This window comes from Barbus barbus (genome assembly GCF_936440315.1).
Source record: "Barbus barbus genome assembly, chromosome: 40".
Lineage (NCBI taxonomy): Eukaryota > Metazoa > Chordata > Actinopteri > Cypriniformes > Cyprinidae > Barbus > Barbus barbus.
This window is the reverse complement of record NC_136718.1, coordinates 16798050-16810567: the sequence shown is the minus strand read 5'-3', so window position 1 is coordinate 16810567 and position 12518 is coordinate 16798050. Positions and strand designations below refer to the sequence as shown.

The window sequence follows — 12518 nt, the reverse complement described above, 5'->3', positions numbered from 1 at the left end:
TAATGTTTGAAGTTCTTTTTGTCATGAAAAAAAAAAATTATGAAACTTGTTTTTGAGAGGACAACTCATTTGTTACTTAAAGGGATAGTTCACCCAAAAATGGAAATTCTGTCATTAATTACCCACCCTCATGTCGTTCTAAACCCTGAAATCCAGGGTTCAACTGTAATTTTACAAAGCTACAAGAATACTCTGTGCACAAAGAAAACTATTTTACCGATGTCCTTGCTACGTTTCTGGACCTTGATCGTGGTAGGATCCTTGCTGTTTATGGGAGGGTCAGAGAGCTCTCAAGATTTAAAAATATCTTAATTTGTGTTCCGAAGATGAACGAAGGTCTTATGGGTTTGGAAGAACATGAGGGTGAGTAATCAATGTCAGAATTTTCATTTTTGGATGAACTATCCCTTTAAATCAATACCATATAATTTGAATTTGTATAAATTTGATGTCACACATGCCTAATGCACGAACAAGTCATGAGAGCCCTTTGGCTATAGGTGCTCTAGTACCTTGGCCAGTTGGATGAGGGTATCCAGTACATGTCGACATACAACTGGAGCAGCCTGTGGGTGGATGTGAACAGTTGATCCACCCCCTGCACATGCTACTCCCGTTCCTGAAACTCCACCTCCGAGCCCTCCCGAGCTCATGCCCCCTCCTGCTGAATGCTTCTCCGCGTGTTTTCTGCCCGACGCCCGTTGGATCTGAAAGATGTTGGTCCTGCATCCCAAGGCTGCATCCATTGAAACAGACAGCCAGGAGAGCTGACTGGAACTACGCGACTCCACTCTGTTCAACAGCTCCAGAGAGGAAGATGACGAGGAGGACGATGACGAAGAGGATACAGCGGCCTGTGGGGAAGAAGAGGACCCCTTTCCCCCACTGGATGAGCCCTGGCCTAGTGAGCGCTTGCCACGGGACTCCTCCAGGCGTGCAGTCTCCAGACAGAGCTCACTCTCGCTGCTACGCTGAAGGATAGACAAGAGGCTGCGGATGACCCAGCCACGTGTCTGAGAGTGGTAGCACAAGTTCCGCAGCACTCGGTGGAGGCGGCTGGTATTGAGCTTGGGCTCGTCCACAAAAAGCAGCACTAGAAGGCAGGACAAGGCCTCGTGGTCCAACAGGAGACGCCCCCGCAGACGCAGAAGAGAATCAACGTTAGAGCTAGAGGGCCTACATTCAAAAACAAACAAAAGATGAATTAGAGATAATAAATGTACTTGTTCATAAATACAGTGCGCTTGACATACATTTGCAACTAAAATAGGTGTGCAAACTGTAAATTGCATTTAGAAGCATGTCTGTGAATAAAAAAAAAAAGTCCCTATTTAAAGAGTAAAAAAAAAAAAAAAGCAGTTTTATTTAATTTAAGGTCAAAAAGCAACTGTTAAAGCACAGACATTATTATTATTGGTATTTTACAAGGATCAAGCGCTGTTTATCATCACACTCACCGGCTGTGATTGGCACTCCCTCCCATTTGAAATGTCCCTCCTCTTTGCACAGCCAATCGAGTGTATTGTACACCACGGTTGCCACCGAGGCGGCTTGTGAAGGCAGGAGAGCGTAGGATGGCAGACAGGGCTGAGGAAGAACTGTGACCGAACAACCTCTCATGCATCAGCTGTCTCTGCCTGGCCTCCTGCTCCCTCCGCAGTGCTGCAGCTTCTGCTGCAATATCTGGGGGCATGACCGCCAGCACGCTATCCTCCATGTCCTCCAGAACGGATCGCCGCAACTCAGAGGGCAGGGTCTGGATGAACGTGACAGGGTCCAGAGGTTGATCGCCCTGTGTGGGTTGCTGGGATAACTCTCGACGCTGCTGCTCCGCCCGTTGCTGGGCCAAGACCTGATAGCATAAGAAAATATTAATCACGTTTAGAAGACTTTTTCCTGTTAAGACAAGTCATTTAAAATATCTCTGCAATAGTTACTCATACCTCTTCCTGAATTGCTGGTGGGAGAGCAGCTAGGAATTCTGGGCTGACCTCAGTTAACCCTGGCCCTCCTCCCAGCACAGCGCTAGCTGACGTTGCCAACGTGGTAGCGACAGGAGGCCGAGAAGGAGGTCTGATTCCCAGCTGGTTCTGCAGCACCTCCCGACGGATGTCTTCAGGCAGCGCTGCCAAGAAAGATGGGTCCACACCTTCTGGCAGATTGATGCCTGCAAGGAAGTGACAAAAAAAAGTTATACAAAGTTGAGGAATGGCTCATGGCTATATCCATCATCAATCGAAGCTGAAATGCCAACCAGCCAGAGGGTCATCCTCTTCATTGCTGGTGGATGGGAGGGGCTCCTCCTGGATTGCCTGCGATTGGCTATCTGCACTGTCACTCCGAGGCATGGTTTCACCAGGAGATGAAACAGAAGTTGAGCTGAAATAAAAGAAAGAAAGTAAGGTAAGAATTCAATAGTCATACAAAACCAAGTATATTGTTCTTATTGATAGATTGTGGTCCCTTGTTTACTAAAATTAAAGAGCAAATTTACTTTTAAATGCAAATGGAAGAAAGATTCTAACAGTGACTGGTAGATAATTTAAAGGTGCCATAAAATGAAAAACTGTCTTTACCCTGGCATATTTAAATAATAACAGTTCTGTACATGGAAATGACATACAGTGAGCCTCAAACACCATAGTTTCCTCCTTCATATGTAAATCTCGTGATTAAAAAAGACCACTGAAAAACAGGCGAATGAGAACATAACACCGACTGTGACGCAACAGTCGGGATCACTACGCCCCCAACATTTGCATAAACCCGTCCTTGTTCTAAGCCGGCCGAACCATCAGAAGCTCTGCAGGTATTGTAAATAAACAAGCGCGGACAACAGCGAAAATAACAAAATAAATTTTATGTTCCAGGCCGTGCAGGGGGTGTGAAGTGCAGGGATGGGTTGGTGTCTGTATTCAGAAAGGCACAGAAAGCAAATAACGCGAGCCACTAAAGGGACATGGTTAGCTCCTTGCTAGCGGTAGCCTGTTACAGTACATAAGATTTCACTCTCAGTAAGGAGAGATGAGGATGATGGCGAATGACTTACAGATCCTGAGCACCACTGACAAGCATCTGATCTTGTGAAATGTGTGGTAAGTACTGTTGCTCCATAATGTAAACATAGTTTGTGTGATCGCGTCTCTTGAAAGTGAAACTATAACGGGATCGATGGATCGTTCAAAAGCAGTTTCAATGCCTCGCATATTAATAACGGCTCCCTGATGCCCGCGTTTTATATACAGTATAATTACCCGATGATATAACTGCAAGGGAAACAGCCAATCAGAGCAGAGCTCATTATTATTCATGACCCTGCCAAATAAGCCAATAACAGACCGTTTCATTCTAGGGAGAAATCCTAGGGTTGTAAATGGACATGTAAAATCGTTTCTGGAGATTTTTTGCCCTTACCTAAGCCACATTCCTTCTGTGTAGATATCAGAGAACAATTTAAAATACTGTATCAATGCATTCTATGGCACCTTTAAGCAATATTTACCCATTTGAGACCATCATCGGCCAATAAATGGCTAAACAGACCTTCAGGCATTTTGTTAGCTCTAAATCCTACTACCTTGCCAACAGATGTGTATTGTTCTCAAATATTTTCTGTGAATTTTAACCAATTTTGTGCAAACATCTTATTTCTAAATATTATATCAGCATTATACCAGCCACTATTTTCTAGATTTACCGTAATATTTTTGTACAATTATTACTAATAGTAAAATTTTTGTAATATTTTATCAATACTATTATTATTATTTTATTAACTTATAATACATAATTAGTAGTAGAAGCAATGAAGATAATAAATACACTTATTATAAAACAAAAACGCAATAATAGCCGATCCCTACCGATCTATTTATCTATGAAGTACTGTAGTCCAAATACTCACCCTGTTTCTGCATCTGTTTGCCTGTCTGTGAGGCCACTGTCACCACTTCCTGACAGTTCCTGAGACATGTGATTGGGTGGAGCAGAGCTAGTAGCTGCCTCTTCTTGCGTTCCTGAGGCCGGACTGCTCGTATCCATAGGTGAACCCTCAAGCTGAGACACACCCACTGGCACAGGCTCCGAACTTTCAGCTATATCTGGACTGAGAGAAGCTGAGACAGAGACAGCAGGGAAAAAAATAAATACAACATTCAACATACGCAATGCAAAAAGCAGGGGAAAGTACATGCAGTAGTTGCATGTAGAATGCAGTGGGATTTTACAACAATTTTGATAAAGGCTCAGCCTCTTCACAGATCATTTAGCCGTGGCATTTTTAAGTAGAATAAGGAGAAGTGCGGAAAATCAAATTTTACAGGATTCAAAGTTAATCTACCTTCCCTGACTGCATCCAATGCTCCTCCTCTCTCACCAATAGTGGGTGCAGGTGACATCTCCATCTGAGATGCTTCTGCCTCACAGTTCGGCCTGTCGGGTGCTGAGAGCTGGGGGAGCCCCGCCCCTGCCAGGGCTCCGTGAGAGTCAGGATTTGAGTCAGCCAGCAGCAGCTCAGTGATTGGCTGGTGCACCTGCTGACTGATGGCTGTTTCCAAAGACACAAGGGCTTGCTCGTGTGGGGCAGGGGTGGTTGGGGTGACTTCTCCTGATGGGGGCGCTGTGAGGAAACCCTCAGAGGCACGAGGAGGGTCCAGGCAGGATGACACTCCACTCTGGGCCTGTTCTCCTTCTGACCAGATAACAGAATGAGAAGAAATGAGTATTGCGGACATGAAAAGTTAAGATAAACATGATAAAGTAGCTCAGTTGTAGAAGGTAATGAAAAGGCAGGGAATATGACTGAGGGTCTGCAGTGAGGAAGGCAGTAAATTGTATAGTTATCTCCTTCGAGGGCCACACTATACTGATCCCCAACAACAACACAACTTACTACCTCACCACAACACAGCCACTGTAGCCTCATTCAACTAAAGACGATAACAACATTCAAAACTTTGACAGCCAAAGGCAAAGAAATACAAAAATAATGTAGATGTGCTCATACTGATAGTAATGTGGTGAATACAATTCATGTAGATGTAAACCTATAAATAATTGAGCAGTTGCCTAGAAACGATTGATTGAGCAATTGATTGTTGCCTAGCAGCGTTACCGCTGTGTTGGAGATGGGCAGGAAGATCATCCAGCTGTTGAAGCGGTTACCGTGGGAAAGACAGTAGACTGTATAGTTATCTCCCAGATCTGGTGTGATCCTAAAACTATACAAACTACTACCTCATCCCACAGCCTGCAGAAGAGCTCATCCAGAACCCTGGTTCTTCGCAATGAAATATGTGATTAAATGTTTACATTTTAGAAACAAAACATTGTTTGATTTGCCTTTTTTTCTGCTCAATTAAAGAGCAAATAACAAAAACATGCACTAAAACACTATTAACATTAAATTCTGTAAAAATACAAACATGCAATGCTTACCTGCAGCATTCTCTACAGCTCCATTTACTGTTCCAAGCCCAGAGCCCTGTGGGAAATAAAAGCAACAATTCATCCACCCTTACTGTGAAATTCACATTCAATTAGGGATGTGACTTGTGTCCTGGCTAATACCCATGGTACTGCCATAAATCAGTACTGATTGAATTCAATCTTATGAATCACAGTAAAGTAAATATTTTTATCGCATTACACAGCAAATCAAAAATTCATAAATGAAAATTGCATTAGCATAGTAACAGCTGCTTTACATAAAAACAAAAACAAAAACAAATTCACAAATATTAATTAACTTTATTCAACACTGATAATAATCAAATCTTTGAGCATTCTAAAATGATTTCTGGAGGATCATGTAACATTAAAGACTAGAGTAACGGCTGCAGAAAATTCTGAGAAGTCCTGTGGGAATCAAAGGAATCAATGTTAAAATATTCAAATAGAAAACAAAATATTTTACAATATTACTGTTTTCCTGTATTTTTGATCAAATAAAGGCAGCCTTGGTGAGCGTAAGGGACTTCTCTTCAAAAACCAAAAAAATCTTACTAAACATTTTGTACAGTAGCGTATGTATGGATGAGCCATGTTCAAAAGTGTAACTGCACATCAGCTAAATTATATATGTGGCAAGCAACACTTCTTGGCAATTGTAAACACAGCCAAAACACCAAAACTCAATTGCTACCATTATAAATCAACTAAGTGCCTACAATAGAAGCACCTGTCTGCAATACAGCCTGTAAACTAAACTACAATTTAAATTCCATTCTCTTTTACCTGTAGGCTCTGTTCCCGGGTCTCCTCTCCAGCTGCAGAACTCTCATTCTGTTTGGCTGTCTCCTCTTCCTCCGCCAACTGTCTCCTCCTCTTCTCTCTGCGCTCCTCCAGCTCCTCATCACGCAAGCTCTCCAAGTGCTGCAGTATGGGGACCTTCACCACTGAGAGACCAAGCACAAGACTTGACATTAGAGACAAACTTGTTTAGCAGTTCTTCCTGCAGTGCATAACAACAGATGGTAATATATTCATTTTAAGATGGTCTTACCTGCAACACAGTCATGCATGCTCTCAGCATCGAGAACTTTACACTCATCCGTCCATCTGGTTAAGGCGGTCGGAATGCTTGAAAGGGTGCCTGTAGAAAAAGGGTTTAGCAGGTGCATCTGTAACCGTTAATTTTAAAGCAGCTTGTCTGTGGGAGACTCACCAGCTTGTCCTCCAGTGCTACTCTGCTCATGGAAGAAGTCATCCAGTAGCTCATCGTCCGAACGGGCAATAATATGCACGTCCTCGTTACCCACCAGCAAACGTGCACGACCACGAGACTGCAGAGGCAGAGAGCTTGACAGCTGCAAGATATCAGCTGCAGCACTGGGGCCCAATAATCTGAGACACATACAAAAAAAGGAATTTGAAGCTGCAGTGGCAACAAACAGAATTGCAGTCTCATTTATGATGTTTGTCATGTTGGAACTACAGGAAACCAAGAAAAGCAATGAAAGCTATGATTTTTAAAGGAGTAAAAAGGAACAATCAACTTTATAGATAAAATGTGCAAATTTCTGCACCGCTGTAAAATATGTCATTTCATATCTTAATAAAACAAAGGCAAAAGTTCAAAGGACTCACCTCTGCAAGATGAGAGGAGGGTTGGGCTGCCGGTTACCAGGGTAATGTACATGGACCGTGTGGCCTGTATTGGCCGTGAGCTGGCGGAGAGAGCGTTGGCTGCGTCCCATGCCCTGAGCTAATCTGTTGCTGGTGCCTGATCCCCCCAGAGTCAGTGAGCCATGGTCCGCGTGACGCACCATCAGAGGGTGGGAGCTGGGGATATTTCCTGGTGAGGGAGGGATGTCAGCTGAAGTGCACAAGAGACAGATAGAATAGACGTGACACATTTGGTAAAAAAAAAACAAAAAAAACAAAAAAAAAAAGAAATTCTTATGGCTGTTTAACTCAAACTACTTTGACTAAAAAGGGAATAAACGTATAGTAGCTGAAAGATGTTTATTAAACTACTAATTTCTTACCAGATGTGGAGAACATGTTATCAAACTCAATGATGAGGTCATCGTCTCGGTCAAATCTCTCAAAACGAATATGAGGAGCAGCATTGATATCAGGAAAATCTTCATCCAGTTCCATTTCTGAACCTTCATCATCATCATCCTCATCTCCCTCCTCATCATCCTGAGAACACATAACAAAATGAGAAAAATGAAGAAAAAATAAGTAGAGATCACTCTTCTCTAGGGTGGTTATGGTTATGGCTTTGCTTTTTAAATAACTATTACCTGATCCTCCTCCTCTTCTTCCTCCTCCTCTTCCTCCTCATCTTGACTATCCTCATCCTCGTTACTGCCACTGGAGTCTTCCTCCTGTGTGTGCTCCTCATCTTCTGGCTCAAGGATGTTCATAGAGTCTAAATCAGTAAAGAGAACAAAATGACTACAAGATCTTCCCCAAGACAGATCTGAGGAGCATAAAGAAAAATTCCCAGTGTGAAACATAACATAATATAAATGTGAAACATAAGTTTCAGACGGAGTCAATGAAATTCAGAGGATGGGCCACCTTTCTATAAGGCGCAATGAGCAGGCTATAGCATTTATGGGTCAGTGTCATCATAAGTTCCAAGAGTGAATATGTAAGAGATCCACATCCTACCCTCTCTGTTGGCTTGGAGAGTTGAGGCCTGACTCATACTGGAAGGAGCTTCATCCATCAGCACGTCCTCTTGAGACTCGTCCTCTCCAGAGCGACCCACTAATTAACATAAAACTGAATCAAAAACACAAATCCAACACTGTATCGCTTCCATATTTGGCCAGAAACCAAATAAATCACTTACCGATGATGGTGCTATTAACAGTTCCTGCATCTCTTTCTAAAAGTTCATCGATCAAATCCACCAACTCATTCTCCACCTACAAGAATACATGAATAACAAACATTGTTCAGCTGGAGGAGGATTTTCATATTCATCAACAGAGAACAGTTCCACAAACTGCTGTGCTTCTAACCTGCATGGCCTGAGTGCTTAGCACCTCAGGCTGTCCAGCAATGACCACGGTGTCACCCTCGGTTTCTCCATCCATCAGTTCGGCATCTGTGGCTTGACCACGGTCACGATTCTCTGCTGGTTCTGCCTCGCCTGCCTCCCCTGCACACAATATCAGATGTAAATCACAACACTCAGTAAGAACACTGTATCCATAATCTGCTGAGAGTTAACGTGATCAATGATATGAGCATTACCTTGATCTTGGGTGTTGCTGTTGCTGTCCCTGACTGTGCCAACAGTGTCATGCTCGGTCTTGTTCTTGCTGGATCCCCCTTTACCCCCAAACAGACTGCTAGGCTGATTCACAATTCGTGACAAAGTCTCCAAAGGCTTCAGAGCAGCATTTACTGTGTTGGCCATATTAGGACTGCAAGAAACCAAGAACAGCAATGAGATAAAATAAATTAACATTTGCCTAACAATCAATTAGGCAAAATATCTCAAAAAAAAAAAACATTAAACAAAATAAAGAAAATGTACATACTACTAATATATCAAATGTTTGTTGTTATTATTATTATTATTGTGATACCTGGATAGATCAAGGCTATGAGGCACACGGGCAAGGTCATTAACAAGGCCTTTCTTTAAGAAGAGTCGGATGATATTGTTCATGCCGTTGTGCTGCGTCTTGGCTGTGGCTGTGCTGTAGAAGCTCGAGGTGGAGGGACACGACTCCATAATGGTGCTGATGATACACATCACTGCTTGCAAGCTGCAAAGAGAGAAAAGTCAAAGTTTAGTCAAGTTGTTCATATCCAATTAAGCACATTCGCGATGTCTTAATTGTTTAAAAGTCAATTTTAGTATAGAGACTAGACAGTTCAACCCACCGGGCATGTTTCTCTGTGCCTTCTGCCATGCCCAACGCTCGACTCAAAGCAGCCTTGACCTCGTTGACCAGGGCCGCCTGGGCATCAGTACCTGTGCCAGCTGCAGCGAGGCTGGCCAGGAAAAGGCGCGCAAGGGCAGGGGTGTCCTTGTCCTCGGAGTTCTGGGTATGTGGGAGCAAGTGGTCCAAAACAAATGCCAGCACACTGCAATCCTGTACATATATAGGATCACAATTATTTCACATGACAAATGAGATTTGCTAAGATGAAAGAAACTTGAAATACACTGACATAATGGCCACGCAATGTCTTATAACTCAATATTGCATAAACAGGCTCAGTTCTCTAAAAACAATATGACATGAAAAGCGAAACTTTTGATTAGAAACACTTTGGTTGTATATCATCTGATGTGACTCGCCTCCTTAATGAGCTCTGACTGGCCAGCTGTGTAGTTGTAAGAGGTGATCAGAGTGGCGATGCCAACATAGGAGCGCACCAGCTCTGCAAGCAGCCTCAGGATGGTAGAAGTAGGCATCAGGGGTTTGCTGGCCTTAGCTTTGGCAGCTCGGCTCTCCTCTGAGGAAGCTCCCTTCTCTCCCTCCTGCTCCTTTTTCTCTTCACGCATTTCCTCAGGCGTAGAGGCTAGAGACAGAGAAAGAGCAATGACAGGAAAAAATTACAAGGGCAAGTCAAGAAACCAGCGAAAGTAAGAAAAATATGATTCTTGTATAAAGAAAAGGTTAAGCTCTGCGTGTGTTTGTATAGCGGTTCACACCTTCTCCCTGTGGAGTTCCAGATTGAGAGGATTCTGCAACAGCACCATCTGCAGCAAACACCTGAGTCTGATAGAGTATAATTAACACCCACTATTAATGCAAATCCAACATTTCTGAGCCCATTATAGTACACGTACACTTGGGGCTACTTGTGTTTTTCACACAGCAGCTAGTTGACCTAGATTTACACATGAGTAGTGCTTTTCCATACCAAAAAATAAAAAGCTTTTTTTTGCTACCCTAAGCCAAGCAAGTCCATCTTCTTGTTTCAATGTACAATTTTGTCCACTAGTTCACTAGAAAGAACATGTCTGATTAGTCAGAAAAGTAAAAATATATTTCTATATATATTTGATGTCATTAATATAGCAGATTTCCAACATTAAATTTTCATCTGACAAATGGCTTTAAAAAAATCCAACTGGATACATATTTATCAACAGTAATGCTAAGCATGACATTCTTTGATAATTGATGCAATGCACAAAAATCTGACACATACTAAACAACACATAAAACTCTTACATTGATGTGGAAGGCAGACTGTGAATCAAAATCACTGCCTTGTCTGGTAAGTCTGTACTGCTGGTAGACATCATCACCGACATCCTGCAGGATCTGACACAGGTCTTGACTTCCCGGTACTGCGGCTGCCCGCTCCTCTCCTCTCTCTGCTACACAAACAAACCCAAATGGACCCCAAGCATTGAAAGAACTGGATGTTGATGAGAGACGACAGCTTGACGACAGGGAAGTCGTGGCCTAATGGTTAGAGAGTCGGACTCGTAATCCAAAGGTTGCGGGTTCGAGTCTCAGGCCGGCAGGGATTGTAGGTGGGGGGAGTGAATGTACAGCGAGTGAATGTACAGCGCCCTCAATACCACGACTGAGGTGCCCTTGAGCAAGGCACCGAACCCCCAACTGCTCCCTGGGCGCCGCAGCATAAATGGCTGCCCACTGCTCCGGGTGTGCGTTCACGGCAGTGGTGTCAAAAGTATTCACACTCATTACTCAAGTAGAAGTATAGATACTAGGGTTTAAAAAGACTTCTGTAGAAGTTGAAGTATCAACTCAAGTTTTTTACTCAAGTAAAACTGTAAAAGTACTGGTTTCAAAACTACTTAAAGTATAAAAGTAAAAGTAATGGAAGGGAAAAGAAATGCCATTAAGGACAAAAGGGGCCTATTGTGCACTACCCCACCTCCTCAAAAAAAAAATTTTCTAAAGGCCATAATGACTATAATGTTATATTAAAATGTTAATGTTGAAAAATGTGGGATGCACTAGGCTACCTGTTTCAGCCGGATATGTGCCCACTGAAAATGAACGCATTTTTAGTACAATGCAAATACATTAAAAAACCATATACGTGTACTACTGAGCATTAACGTGTTTCATGGAGCGGAAGATATGATGACATAGTTGCCTGTAAGTATTGTAATGGTGCAAAATGTCAAACTTCAGAGGCATGTCATCAATAACCTTTATTGGAATGTAAATGTACATCCAAGCTTAGCTGCAGGAATCTGTGAGGGCAATAAATGAGCCAGTAGTGGAGAAATAATAACTTTTAAGAAATAATCTTTTTTGAGTGTGACGTGATTTGTGTCATGTGCAGGTGCGATGGATCGCGTACAAACCAATAGGGTGTCGGAATGGTATAGGTTTATATTCTCATCCAACCACAATTCACTCTATCCGGATGGCGCGATTTATCTGGATAGGTTTTTATTTATTCTTTTTTTTTTTTTTGAGCGATGACAAAGGGTCACTTCACTTTCATAGATCTGGACCATGAACTAAAAAACGCATGCTCTCATTTTTCTGTCTTACCCTCTTCTGGAGCGTGATATGCTGCTAGGGCATTCAGCATGTCATAGATGACCTCTTTAATAGTCTCTGGTATGGAGGGCAGTGGGGACAGCTTCAGGGGTGTCGTCTTCACTAGCTGAACAGCATTTGGACCCTTAATTCTGAAGTTCTCAAACTCATCATCTGAGGCTGATTAACAGAGAGAGATTGTGATTGGTTATTAGGCTTTAGAACAACACTATATGCTGATTTATTAATTTTGGGTGGATTTCTGGGAGGTTTTCCACCATACCAGTGCCAGCACCTCTTGGGGCCGGGAGAGCAATTCGGATACAGCTTTTGGCAGTTTCCGTAAAGCACTCTGGGTTGCGACAGGCCGCTGGGCCGAGGACACGTAGGATGTAGTTGATCTCCCTGGAGCCCAGACTACCTGACACCACACCTGAAGTAGTGCTTCCTGCACCACTGGTGACGGCAGACCGTACCACCTGAGAAAAGATAGTGATCAAGTAAAGACAAACTATTTTAGATAATACATCTAAGGTAATAAAAACGCAGCTTTATTAAATGTGT

The 12518-nt window shown here is 42.8% G+C and overlaps 1 protein-coding gene across 8 annotated transcripts in view; it reads right to left on the bottom strand.

Moving 5' to 3' along the window:
- The window catches only part of huwe1 (HECT, UBA and WWE domain containing E3 ubiquitin protein ligase 1), a 46633-nt gene that overhangs the window by 13856 nt on the left and 20259 nt on the right, over window positions 1-12518 (bottom strand). For 5 of the 8 annotated variants that reach the window (XM_079401090.1, XM_079401097.1, XM_079401096.1 and 2 more), the window contains 24 exons: window positions 12238-12433; window positions 11967-12134; window positions 10659-10807; window positions 10133-10199; window positions 9776-9999; window positions 9355-9566; window positions 9054-9236; window positions 8716-8888; window positions 8481-8620; window positions 8309-8384; window positions 8125-8223; window positions 7752-7879; window positions 7488-7647; window positions 7087-7315; window positions 6665-6843; window positions 6503-6592; window positions 6235-6395; window positions 5437-5482; window positions 4340-4690; window positions 3905-4115; window positions 2255-2379; window positions 1944-2167; window positions 1458-1852; window positions 513-1176 (listed from right to left, as the gene is read on the bottom strand). In XM_079401090.1, coding sequence (XP_079257216.1) covers window positions 513-1176; window positions 1458-1852; window positions 1944-2167; window positions 2255-2379; window positions 3905-4115; window positions 4340-4690; window positions 5437-5482; window positions 6235-6395; window positions 6503-6592; window positions 6665-6843; window positions 7087-7315; window positions 7488-7647; window positions 7752-7879; window positions 8125-8223; window positions 8309-8384; window positions 8481-8620; window positions 8716-8888; window positions 9054-9236; window positions 9355-9566; window positions 9776-9999; window positions 10133-10199; window positions 10659-10807; window positions 11967-12134; window positions 12238-12433 — 4650 coding nt within the window. The remainder of the gene's footprint in view (window positions 1-512; window positions 1177-1457; window positions 1853-1943; window positions 2168-2254; window positions 2380-3904; window positions 4116-4339; window positions 4691-5436; window positions 5483-6234; window positions 6396-6502; window positions 6593-6664; window positions 6844-7086; window positions 7316-7487; window positions 7648-7751; window positions 7880-8124; window positions 8224-8308; window positions 8385-8480; window positions 8621-8715; window positions 8889-9053; window positions 9237-9354; window positions 9567-9775; window positions 10000-10132; window positions 10200-10658; window positions 10808-11966; window positions 12135-12237; window positions 12434-12518) is intronic. The other 3 variants (XM_079401095.1, XM_079401094.1, XM_079401093.1) reach the window with 3 other exon arrangements.